Here is a 13,947-nt window from a genome sequence, read left to right on the forward strand (position 1 = left end):
ATATTTTTTAATAATAAATTGGTTTAGTCCTACTTACGATGAATTTATTCTCCGGCGATATTGAAACTGTGTTTACTAAAAAGGCACATGTGCTAACTACAACGATCGGCTAACAACTACAGATTTCTGCTTTATGACAAAGATCGTATGCCCGCGTGTGTAATATAATTTTGAAAACGTTGGGTAGATAAAGCTAGTGGTATAGAAAAAAAACATGGTACCCCGTTTTAGGCACCTACCCCGTTTTGCCCGCATATCCCCTAACTAACTAAAAACGTAATTTTTTAAAGGATGAACAAACTAGAGAAGATTATCCAATTTTTCAAAATTTCTAATCGAGTTTGTATTGGAATATGTATTATTGATTACATCTTACAGGTGCAGGCCTCGTAAAATTATGTGAAACACCCTGTATTTCCATCAGAGAATGATGTAAAAGTAGACTGTTATCGTTATATACGAATAACATAAATGCTAATTGACGATTTCGAAAAATCTTTCGGCGATAAAATTTGCGGTGGTGATGGCGTTCGCGGAAGAAGACAAATCTTAACACGAAACTAAAAGGTTTAGCCAAAAACGAGTGATACATTCTGGGGCTCATTTTTTGAGAAAATAATATTTGTTAAAACCGCACTTTCTTATATAGTGTTATAGGTGTTAAAAATTTAGTTTTTTTGTTATTTTAGTGATTTCATTTTAAATTTTTGTGAATTAATTTTTCACGTGTTATATACAGTGTTTCATTTTTATTGTTAGGTACAAATTTAAATACTTGATAGAGTATTTAATTTTAAGACAAAAGTGTTTCGAGAAATGCTATGAAAGGGAGCTACACCCCCTAAAAAAGGTACGTTTTTTAAAGGGTCTTTCCTAATATTTCAGAATAGATAAAATTACAAAATTTGTTTTTTTTAAATGGGAATCATAGATGGCTATGTCATTTTTAAAAAGCTTGTTTTTTTCTTATCTAAAAAATATATGTTTATAACAAATTATTATAACACATTTTTAGCAAAAAATTATCTTTGATTTTTGTTCTCAGTTGGCCATGAAAAAATGTTGCATCTTCAACTAAAAAGATTTAAACTATATTATATTCAACCATTGTCACTAATGAAAGAGTTTTCTAAGTACTAAGTAATGAAAAAGATGCAAAATAAATTGTAAATCAACTTATTGGCGACTAATAACATTTCTTTGTTTTTAAACAAGCTAACATTACCATTGCAACTTCTAGTGATACATAGAGTGTTGTAAAAACAAGCCGCTTTAATTCTTCAATAAAATATATTTTATATGACACAAAAATGACGATATGGCTATTCAAATACCCAAATTCCGTCTATGTGAAACGTTATCCTACCTCCATTAGATCATCAAAAAAATGTTTTTTCTAATTGTGTTGACTGTTGACACATTTGTTTTTCCTATTTTTGGATTTTTTAAAAATATGTAATAATTTTATTCTGAGACGTTCGCATATTTGTTCAATACTTCTAACGTATTGTATTTTTTAATTTTTTTTTAAATTTTATCGATTTTTTCATCTTTTTTACAGTTCACAAAACTCTTATTGATTATTATTTACACATTTGGAGTGAAATAGTTTTTCCATGGCCAACTATTATCACACAAAATATGTATTTCACTTTTTAAGTATAGTTATAAAAAAATATTTTGTTACAAATATATATTTTTTAGATCAGAAAAAAATAAGCTTTTCAAAATTGCCATAGCCGCCTATGATTTCCATTTAGAAAAATACAAGTTTATCTTATTACGGCTAAACTAATAACTGAAAAAAATTGTTAACTACATTATTAAATTCCTCGTAAAAAAGTGCCTGTATAATGTCTTTATTTCAAATCCTATCTTCTATAATAACGAAGATATAAATTTTTTTAGATTTCGTCAAAATGTCAACTTTTGTCTGTAAGTCGAAAACAAAAGACGATAGCGGGATGCGGTTTTAACCAATATTATTTTCTCAAAAAATGAGCCCCAGAATGTATTACTCGTTTTTGGTTAAACCTCTTAGTTTCGGAGATTCCCTATTCGGACATCCAAAATGCAGCACCCTGTACATACAAGGTGATTTACGAGTAATAATGAGTCTGACCAAATTCTTGATGCAAGCACCATTACTTTTCGCAAGTTGCTTTGCGACAAATGTAATGTTGGTTGCATCGAGAATTTGGTCAGGCTCATTATTACTCGTGAATCACCCTGTATGTAACCAGTATTTCGGAACCTGATGTAGTGCTACATGAGCAATTACTTATATCAGCGACAATTTCTTGTTTACTCTCTCATCTGTGATATTAATGCAGTGTCACAGCAGAAGTGGTGTAAACTGATACCCTCATTCTAGACTCTCCAGCTCAAAGTACTGATTTGAATCCGATTGAGCTCTAATGGAACTATATAAGATGAGAAACGTTTGCAACTTACGTCAATTAATCTTAACAATCGTAAAAACAGGTTTGTTGAGATTTAAGGTGTTGTTCACCAAAATTGCATAAGACATTTAATAGGCGATGTAAATACAGATTATATCAAGCAGCAGCTACCGCAAGAGAAGCAAATACGAGTTATTTTTTAACAGTCTTATGTTAATTTTTGAAACGTCCCTGTGTTTCACGTTGTTTTGATAAAAATACAGATTAATGACCATGCTGTAAACTTTAGTCATGTTATATTAAAATTTAGACGACTAGAAATTCGGTTTTACCTGGTTTTGAAAATTATGCTACAATTTTGGTACGAAGTGTATATCAACTTCAATAATTACACAACCCAACAAATTTTATTTTTTTAATGTGATTAACATGTTGACACGAGTATCAGGGTACATAACATCCCTAATTACGAATTTGATAAGAAAAATTTTTCATCACGTACAGATTTTAAGTTACAGGAAAATAGTTTTCTCAAATTTTATCATAAAAATTGTTCATTTCAAATAGAAATTAATTAAATAGACGACGACACAAATTAATTTATTCACTAAACAAGAACAATGTTGAAAGATGTATAAGATTCTAACATAAATCTGTTGCAGATGAGTTTTTTGCAAAAGCTGACTTTCTTTTGTAGGGTGTTTTAACTTCTCTTATCAGGAACCAGCAGTAATCCTCCATCATAGCTGGATCCCATCTCCCTTGGTACCTCTTTTCCTTCGTCAATATATCCTGGTAGAACGTTTCCCCTTGCTCGTCACTAATGGCAGCCAAATTTGGGGGAAATTTTTTTTAATGAAAATGGAGAAAAAGAATTTTAAGTGTTCCGTTTTTCGACGATTTTGTCAAACATACTTGTCTATACAGGGTTATTCATAAATATGAAGCAATATTTGAACCTCAAAAATGACCTGTAAAATGATGTTAATTTAAATAATAACTCGTGTCCTATCTCCACTGATAAGAATTTTACAGCCCTCGGAATGTGGGTATGGAAATTTGATTTTTTTGTAATAACTTTGGAACTATTTCACCAAAGATTATAAAATTTGGAACATTTCCCTGTGACAACATACCTTTTAAACTGGTAATCACGAAAACCGGATACATCCACTCAATTTCCGGTTCCAGCAGTTGCAGGTCACATTTTCAGTGTTTTTCCATTTTTTTGCTCTCTTAACACCAATTTTTTATTGGCCAAATCGATAGAGTAATCAATTTCGATTAATATTAACCTTTAATACCCCTAAAATAAACCGTTTCAAAGATATTTTAATTTAAACTGAGGACTGCACAACGCTGAAACCAAAAAGTAGGGATTTTGAATAAGTGGTATCCACGGCAACCAATGACTACGGTCACATAAATCCCTGCCAGGCATCGGTTAACTTTGACGATAAATTTTTGTGAATTTTTTATGAATTAAATGCTACGGAATCCATTTGGATTTATTCTAAGTTATGTTTGGAATCTGACGTAAACTCTTTTATTAAATATTTTCGATTAATTGTCTAATAATCGTCCAATGTCAAAGTTGACAGATGCCTGACAGCGATTAGTGAGACCATGATCATTTGTTACCGTGGATATCATCCATTCAAAATCCCTACTTTTTGGTTTCAGCGTTGTGCAGTCCTTAGTTTAAATTAAAATATCTTTGAAACGGTCCATTTTAGGGGTATTAAAGGTTATGCGTTTTTTATTCGAAATTGATTACTCTATCTATTTGGGCTATAAAAAATTGGTGTTAAGAGAGCAAAAAAATGGAAAAACAGAAAATGTGACCTGCAACTGCTGGAACCGGAAATTGAGTGGATGGATCCGGTTTTCGTAATTACAAGTTTAAAGGGTATGTTGTCACAAGGAAATGTTCCAAATTTTATAATATTTGGTCAAATAGTTCCAAAGTTATTACAAAAAAATCAATTTCCATACCCACATTCCGAGGGCTGTAAAATTCTTATCAGTGGAAATAGGACACGAGTTATTATTTAAATTAACATCATTTTATAGGTCATTTTTGAGGTTCAAATATTGCTTCATATTTATGAATAACCCTATATATTCATTAATATAAGTTTTCGTTATTGCATACAAGGCAACATGGTGTCAAGTCCATGTTAGCCATGTCCAAAAGGGGCCAAGCCCTTATAAGGGACCCCTTTTACTACCAATGAATTTGTGCTGCCTCCATACTCCTACTCTGGTACAATAATAATAATATGCTGTTGAATTTTAAACCTTTTTAAAAATATATTTTTAGGTCTGATACCAATCATTGCCAAAAAGTTTAAGTGCCTGCAAGACTTAAAGAGATTCTGCGGTGTTGAAGCACAATCATTTTTCGAAAACATTCCCAAAAATTAGTAATACCTCTTATTATAAAATGTTTTATAATACAATAGTTTGTATTCACTTCTTTGGACTTAACTCCTTTTGGACATTTATTTTTGGTAGTTTCAAACATAATTTCTTAATTTTGTGTTCTTTTCTTCAAATAAAAGTTTATTTTTTGTCTATTGTTCTAAGTAAATACCCAAAGTAAATCCTTGAATCAACAAAATTTCTAAATTTTGAACCATTTTAAAAAAAAGCAGTTTTCAAATTTAAATTCAGTCTTACGCGAAACGAATAATTTGTGCCCCTTATGGACCTGTACCCTTCATATGATATCTCAAAATGCCTAACTTTAAAATCTGACGTGCTATGGAATTTTCTTTATCATTTTTGAGTTTAGCACATAGAATTGAACAAAAAATAACTGTTTTCTTCTCAGTCACAAAATGCTTGTGGGCTAGTGTTATTATTCGTGCTTTCAAAATATCTCACTGAGTATATTACTGCAATAAAAAGTAAAGAGCTAAGTCTTCAGTGAGAGAAAGCTCTTTGAAATTATTTGCGTCCGTGTTGCATAAAAGATATTTTTAAGTTCTCTAAACCACCAAATTGATTTAAAAATTTGGTAAATATAAAATACAGGTTGAGTCATATGTATATAGAACATTTTTTACAGGATCAGTTTCTTTTGAGACGAGAGAGCTTGCGGCTTGGTCTCAAAAAATAGAATTGATGGCGAGTTTTGAGTTCAAAAAATACTAATTTTTATAAAGCAAAAGATTTAAAATTGTAATCGAAATAATGAAACAATAAAACATTTAAACAAAAAATTTTCATAATTTTATTAATGGAGATGGAAAAAAAACTCGTTACATTTGTTTCTGTTTTATTTGTACAACAGCCAAAAAACGAGATTAATGGTAAAGCATCAAGTGCAAAATTTAAGAACTTTATAATTAAAAACAAATACAATTTAAAAACAGACATTGATATAAAACTGTTTACACATTAATAAAGAACAAAAAAAAAAAAAAAGAAATACATACTTGACGTAAATAGGTACATTTTGTACTTGTTGCATTTTCCATTGTCTCTTTAATCCAAAGTACAGTAACCACACGCAATTTATAATTAAATTTCGCCAAAGAAAACTGAAAAGAGCCAAAACGTATTTAGATCAAATTTTAAAAACAAGTATTTACAAAATTCCCTAAACACCAATGCTTTAGTTATTGAATCAGTCAATTGCACAATTTCTGTGTTTGGAAGCCATTATTTAACCGAGTTGCGTCTTCTTGCGACGTTCATGTGCAAACAAAAAAATCAATTAAAACTGACAAATACTCAAGTTTAAAATACTAGATTTGTACTTGTATATCTAATACTATTGCATGTTTTACTATAACGAAATGTTGATAAATGAATGTTATCTTTGAAATTTAAGTATTAAATGTGCATTTATGACTATGTAAAACTTGAATCACTCCTCTATTGTTATTATCGACTCACGGCCTTTCCCAACACCAATCCATTTCACTGAAACACATATTTAGCACGGACACAAACCAAAACAAAACATACCTGGCACATTAACCAATTGTTCAACCTTGTTGACGTACTTTTTCGCATTTTCCGGCAAGTCGTTGAATTTACGCACATTTTCAGTGGAGGTTTTCCAACCCGGAAGTGTCATATACTCAACCTTGAAAAAACAAGAAGAAGATCGCGACAATGCCAACTGTGGTTATTTACCTCAACTTCGGCAAGCTCGGCCGCACTGGACGGAAAATAATCGATCTTTTTTCCCTTTAGCTTATAACCAACTCCTAACTTAATTTCAGGCAAAGTGTCTAAGATGTCAAGTTTTGTTAGGCACAGAGCAGTATAGCCATTAACAATGTTAGTGTATTGGAGGAGAAAGACATCCAACCAACCACAACGCCGTTTTCGCTTTGTTGTAACACCGACTTCGGCTCCTCTTTCTTGCAAACAATTACCGATTTTCTACAATGTTAATTAGTTTTACAGTTTCCTACTTTTCTTAAATAGTTACATCACGTAATTCGGTGGGGAAGGGGCCATCCCCAACACGGGTCGTATAGGCCTTGACGACTCCAATAACCTCTCCGATTCTATTAGGTGATAAACCTAAGCCTGTACACACCCCACCCACGCTACAATTGGAAGAAGTAACATAAGGGTAAGTACCTGAAACGATAAACTGTAGAAATACCGTGAGAATTTTTCTCCAGTTATTAATCAGTCAAAAATGAATTTGAAAAAACTCACCAAAATCAATATCAAGCATTGCAGCATTAGCACCTTCAACTAGAACCTTCTTCCCAGATTTTATCGCCTTATCAAGATACGAAACAGTTTCATAAACCAAAGGTCTCACTCTCTCGGCATAAACCTTATACCTTGCCAACTCGCTTTCGACATCTACCGTCAACGATGGGAACATTCTTTGGTACACAGTAACCAATCCTTGGAACCTTACATATGATTATTGTAGAAATATTAAGGCTAAAGGGGACGACAGAGTTAAGGCTAGAGGGGAACATGTTTTAGTTTGTTGCTAAAGCGGCAGATGGAGCGGAATTTATATTTCTATTTTCTCTTTAACTATTCACATTTTTTATAATTGAAAAAAAGTTTCGTACATAAAATATTATTTGAAAACTCGCCAACGTAACACTTTTTTAATTTTTGTTTTTTTTTTTTTAACAGGTATAATAGAAAATATTTTTGAAAAAACAAGGTAGGGCGACGAATCACCATTTTTTACTGAAAAGAAAAGTGTTTAATTTTTAAAATTCGATAACGGGAAAGTCATCAAAACACGAATTTTGTATCGTCTTTTTGATGTTCGGCCGAGCCGCATTTTTTGCCCAACCCTTGTTGCAGCTGTGAGGGAGGTGATGTTTGGAAGCAACCACTACCCAAGAATACGGTATTTTTAAATAAGGCAAACTCTTATACCAAAGTGCTGAGGTAGGTTTACAAAATTTAATTACAAATATTTGAATTCGCGATTAAGTTGACATGTGACAATGAAAAAAATCTGGAGTGAAGATCACACGATTAGGGCTTCAGCAGGTGATAACAACATTGTTGATGATGATTTTGGGGAACCAAAATTGGTCACAATATTGCGAAGTGAATTTTTTCTCTTAGAAAAAAGCTAGAAAAAATAAAACGTTACTAGAAACGGCCAAAAAGGAGAAAACTGCAAACAACTAGATTTGAATTCAAATATTCTCAAAAAAGAAGTTAGAGATTTTGTAGCAAGTTTGAATGTAACAGAAAAGGAACGAGACTTTATCGAAAACGCTACTAGGGAACAAAGTGGATCTAACAGTTGGTTTAATGAAAGAAAGTATAGGATCACCGCCTCGAAAATAGGAAAAATAATTAAAAAAAAAAGAACAGTTCTTGGGCTCCCTTAGTTCGATCGTTTTTATACAGTGTCCCAGATTTTAGGGCCGGTGCAAAAATAAATATTTCCAATTAATTTAAAAAAAATTGCTAGTGCAAACGATAGAGTATATAGACTTCAGTTTGATGCTTTAATATTGTTCAAAATTTTTGGCGTAAGTCAGTGGGACTTTAAAAACTAAATTTGGAAAAAAAAATTAATTGGAATCTTTTCCACATTATAAAATTGCTTGATTTTTTCTAATGGTCACTATGAAAATTGGATAATGTAAAAGTTGATAGATTTTGTGTAATTAACATTTTAATATTGAAAAGTGGGAATTCTGGAAATTTTTTTTTGAAAAAAATATTAAAAACAGGTATAATGGAAAATATTTTTGAAAAAACAAGGTAGGGCGACGAATCACCATTTTTTACTGAAAAGAAAAGTGTTTTATTTTTGAAATTCGATAATGGGAAAGTCATCAAAACGCGAATTTTGTATCGTGTTTACATTTTTAAATTAGGCAAATTCTTATACCAAATTTCCTGAGGTCAGTTTACGTAATTTAATTACAAACAAATATTTGAATTCGCGATTAAGTTGACATGTGACAATGAAAAAAATCTTCGGCAGGTGATAACAACATTGTTGATGATGATTTTGGGGAACCAAAATTGGTCACAATATTGCGTAAGTGAATTTTTTCTCTTAGAAAAAAAGCTAGAAAATATAAAACGTTACCTACTAGAAACGACCAAGAAAACTGCAAACAACCCGATTTGAATTCAAGTATTCCCAAAAAAGTTAGAGATTTTGTAGTTAAGTTTGAATGTAACAGAAGAGAAACGAGACTTTATCGAAAACACTACTAGGGAACAAAGTGAATCTGACATTTGGTTTAATGAATGAAAGTATAGAATCACTGCCTCGAAAATAGGAAAAATAATTAAAAGAAGAAAAACCAGTTCTTGGTCTCCCTTAGTTCGATCGTTTCTATACAGAGTATCCCACGTTTTAGAGCCGGCCCAAAAATAAATATTTCTAATTAATTAAAAAAAAAATTGCTAGTGCAAACGATAGAGGATTATGTAGACTTCAATTTCACGCTTTAATATTGTTCAAAATTTTTAGCGTAGTTAGTGGGACATTAAAAACTAAATTTGGAAAAAAAATTAATTCCACATTCCACATGATAAAATTGCTTGATTTTTTCTAATGGTTACTATGAAAACTGGATAATGTAAAAGTTGATAGATTTTAAGTAATTAACATTTTAATATTCAAAAGTGGGAATTCTGGAAATTTACGGCCAAGCTTGGGATGATGTGCTGCTAATGCATTGACAATAGAGTGGAGGCTTCACAACAGAGCTTGGGTACGTCATAAATGTCATTGCGGAACTTTTTTTTCTCCCAAGAAATTCTGGCCTGATCACCAATCACCAATTACTCTGTCGTCCCCTTTAGCCTTAAACCAAGTATGCAACAAAGACAAGTATATTGAAATTTACTTGGCTGTTTTTAGCGATGTTTTTGAACCAATTTTAAATCAAAAATTGAATTCAGTTTTAAAGACAGAATTTTCGCCAACGTAACACTTAAAAAAATATTTAATTTTTTTTATTCAAATTTTATAGAAATATTCATAATATTTAAAAAAAAAACGCCTAGGGGAAAGATGTACTGTGATGAACGAATAGAATGCGACCAAAAAACTGAAAAAATTATTATTAGTTTTTGACGAAACGCGAATATTCATTTCACTTTGACAAAATTTGGCTAAGATGTAAGTATACACCAAGGTCGCAATATTACTCGCAACAAAAATTTGTCAGAGAAGAGTTCAGTTACATTCAAATAAAAAAATACAAAAGTGGAACAGAAAGTAATAAATAAATGTCATAACTTTTTTCAATGTAAACAATTTGAAATCAATAAAACGCTATTTTTTTCTATTCTTTTTCTGTTTTCCTTATTTTCATTGACTTGCATAGCCTAGGTTCTAGTATTTCTGGTACTAAGGCCTTTTGGTAAAAATATTTTATCTTGGGTAAATTTTTTTCTCATAACTTGGGGTCCGGAAAAATGCGATCAATCGAAATATTTTGTTCTGCCCATAAAATAAAATCACAATTTTTTTTATTGGTGACCCGTAATTGAGTTTGGACCTGGTAATAATAATCGTGTTGTTTTTTTTCAATTTATTGTTTTTGTCTAGATAAAAATGAGGTCTATCTCTTATGGCTTCTTCGATGGTTTTATTTTTTTTCAAAAAAAGAACACTGAAAGGAAAAGGAAACTGAAATATTTTCTACATGATAAAATTCTTTGAATTTTGTCTGTGGTATCTGTGAAAATAGAATAATGATAAAGTTGATAGGTTTTGAATAATTAACATTTTAATATTGAAAATCTGAAACTTGGAATAATTTATGGGAGGGTTTGCGGTAATTGGTGATCAGGCCAGAATTTCTTGAGAAAACAAAAAGTTCCGCAATGACATTTATGACGTACCCAAGTTCTATTGTGAAGCCTCCATTTTATTGTCAATGCATTAGCAGCACATCATTCCAAACTTGGCCATAAATTTCCAGAATTCCCACTTTTCAATATTAAAATATTAATTACCCAAAATCTATCAACTTTTACATTACCCAATTTTCATAGTGACCATTAGAAAAAATCAAGCAAGCAATTTTATCATGTGGAAAAGATTTCAATTAATTTTTTTTTCCAAATTTGGTTTTCAAAGTCCCACTGACTTATGCAAAAATTTTTGAACAATATTAAAGCATCAAATTGAAGTCTATATAATCCTCTATCGTTTGCACTAGCAATTTTTTTTAAATTAATTGGAAATATTTATTTTTGCACCGGCCCTAAAACCTGGGACACTCTGTATAGAAACGATCGAACTAAGGGAGACCAAGAACTGGTTTTTCTTCTTTTAATTATTTTTTCTATTTTCGAGGCGGTGATTCTATACTTTCTTTCATTAAACCAACTCAGATCCACTTTGTTCCCTAGTAGCGTTTTCGATAAAGTCTCGTTTCTCTTCTGTTACATTCAAACTTGCTACAAAATCTCTAACTTCTTTTTTGAGAATACTTGAATTCAAATCGGGTTGTTTGCAGTTTTCTCCGTAGTCTTCTTGGTCGTTTCTAGTAGGTAACGTTTTATTTTTTCTAGCTTTTTTCTAAGAGAAAAAATTCACTTACGCAATATTGTGACCAATTTTGGTTCCCCAAAATCATCATCAACAATGTTGTTATCACCTGCTGAAGCCCTAATCGTGTGATCTTCACTCCAGATTTTTTTCATTGTCACATGTCAACTTAATCGCGAATTCAAATATTTGTTTGTAATTAAATTATGTAAACTGACCTCAGGAAATTTGGTATAAGAGTTTGCCTTATTTAAAAATGTAAAGACGATACAAAATTCGCGTTCTGATGACTTTCCCGTTATCGAATTTCAAAAATAAAAACACTTTTCTTTTCAGTAAAAAATGGTGATTCGTCGCCCTACCTTGTTTTTTCATTATACCTGTTTTTAATATTTTTTTCAAAAAAAAAAACAAAAATTAAAAAAGTGTTACGTTGGCGAGTTTTCAAATAATATTTTATGTCCGAAACTTTTTTCCAATTATAAAAAAAATCTGAATAGTTAAAGAGAAAATAGAAATATAAAATCCGCGCCATCTGCCACTTTAGCAACAAACTAAAACATGTTCCCCTTTAGCCTTAAACAAAAATGAAGACACACTACTTTTTGCTAAATTGTGAAAAGTCGCCCAAAAGTTCACCAATCCGAATCCCATTTCTGGTCGCTTTCGACGAATAGGTTGGTCCAATTCCTTTCTTGGTGGTACCCAAACCTTGCCCCTTTTGGGTATTTTCTTGTTCTTGAAGGCCATCGACTTGTTGGTGGAAATCGAAAACGAGATGAGCACGATCGGAAATGATCAATCGACTTTCCCAATCTTTGAGACCTTTTTTTTCATTCTTTTCCACTTCTTCGAAAAGACCAGGTAAGTGGATGACGACGCCGTTACCTGAATTGCAAATATGGTTATTTTATTAACAAATATTTAACTTTTTATATTGTTTAATTAACCTTCGAAATGATTAGTGACAGTTCTACGGTACCATTCTCTAAATGGTATGAACGCGACGATAAAATAATGATATTTGGTGAGATCATGCAACAAATAGATTGGAATTTTATTATTATTCGGGGGTTTTACAGATTACCTTTTCATCATTCTTCGCTATTGATTAGAGCAATCTATTTTTGAAAATATAAAGAGTAATAATTGTTATGACACGCAACTTCTCAATGTTTTGGTAAAAAAATGTTTAAAAAAAAAACTCCTTCCGTATACCCACTTTTTATATTGGTTTCATTATCTGTTTATTGAAGCTTGTTAAAATAATCTGCACAATTAAACATATTCTTGGAAAGTTACTGCACCATTGAATAGTTCATGTTTACAAGTTTATGTCTGGAATGAATATAAACAATTTTATTCAATATTAAGAATTATCACATAGTAAAAAATCCTAAAGAAAAAAAAAATTCAATATTTTTTGGACATAGATTGAATGCAAAACAGATTTCAACGACTTTGATCTAATCATCATTTAGACCGCGTGTAATTATGTTTTGTACATACAAAAATGCAACTTAAATGTGTTCTGCACTTTACTTTTTACGTCACTAGTGTTCAAGGTGTTTTTTGTACAGTTGTGGAATTAAAATTTCGGGCAGTATTGTCATTTTCACAATGTAAACTCTAAAACAACCTTTACATTAATAACCTCATTTTTTACTCTTGTCATATTTATGTCATTTTGACTTAAAGAATAACGTCACTGACAGAAAACTTTAATTGTCAAATGTCAGTCATGAATGTCATGATGACAGTAAAAGGTAGTTTACAGTGAACTTTTTGAAGTGACAGAAATATACTGCCCGAAATTTCATGAACGTATGTCTTGGATTACACATTCTGACATATTTATCAAATATTTGTCAAATTTATCAATTTTTGAACATTTGTTTTGCGTTAAGTATTGACTAAAACCATTTTTTTTTCTATAACAAACTAAAAGTTACAATTGACATCATACTGTCGTGAGCATCATTACAATATTCTACCTACCCTCTGTAATATGTATGTACAGAGTGTCCCAATGAAAATGAGCCACCTCCAATATCTCAGAAACTAAAAAGATTTTGCAAAAACGCCGAAACAGGTCAATTATGTTTTCGAAAGGTACATTTTTGACGTAATTTTTAAAGCCCCCTAACCCCCACGTACCCCAACTTTAAAAATTTAAATGGCACTACCCCATTTGTGACACATCGAATGAAAGCTATTTAAACAAACCCTTTTTTTTTCAAAAGAATATTTTGTGACACAATTTGAAAAGCACCCCCACTAACTCTTAACCTCTATGCCAATTAACTCTACAATGTCAAATAGCACCACACTAGTGATACTTAAAATGAAAACACTTTAAATGCTTTTTAAAAGCTTTTTTCCAAAATGAAATGATTTTTATACATTCATAAAATATCGGCAAAAAATAATCTTTCAGCAGTCAATATGCACAAATGAACCTAAGAACTATTGCTATTTTTTAGGTACTAGGCAGGGTCGTAAATTATCGCATTGCAAATTTGACGTAATTTCAAGATAAACGCGAAATGAAAATTTAGTTCA

At 31.2% G+C, this 13,947-nt stretch overlaps 1 protein-coding gene across 1 annotated transcript in view; it reads right to left on the minus strand.

Moving 5' to 3' along the window:
* Positions 1-5,668: 5,668 nt before the first annotated feature.
* LOC123010890 (adenylosuccinate synthetase) overlaps positions 5,669-13,947 on the minus strand; it is a 12,932-nt gene continuing 4,653 nt past the window's right edge. The window contains exons 3-8 of the mRNA XM_044408064.1: positions 11,988-12,273; positions 7,089-7,294; positions 6,853-7,007; positions 6,552-6,803; positions 6,381-6,501; positions 5,669-6,335 (exon numbers count right to left, since the gene is read on the minus strand). Coding sequence (XP_044263999.1) covers positions 6,280-6,335; positions 6,381-6,501; positions 6,552-6,803; positions 6,853-7,007; positions 7,089-7,294; positions 11,988-12,273 — 1,076 coding nt within the window. The 3' untranslated portion in view covers positions 5,669-6,279. The remainder of the gene's footprint in view (positions 6,336-6,380; positions 6,502-6,551; positions 6,804-6,852; positions 7,008-7,088; positions 7,295-11,987; positions 12,274-13,947) is intronic.

Source organism: Tribolium madens, unplaced genomic scaffold, assembly GCF_015345945.1.
Source record: "Tribolium madens isolate multiple individuals breed KSU strain unplaced genomic scaffold, Tmad_KSU_1.1 Scaffold_91;HRSCAF=231;Tcas5.2_LG7, whole genome shotgun sequence".
Lineage (NCBI taxonomy): Eukaryota > Metazoa > Arthropoda > Insecta > Coleoptera > Tenebrionidae > Tribolium > Tribolium madens.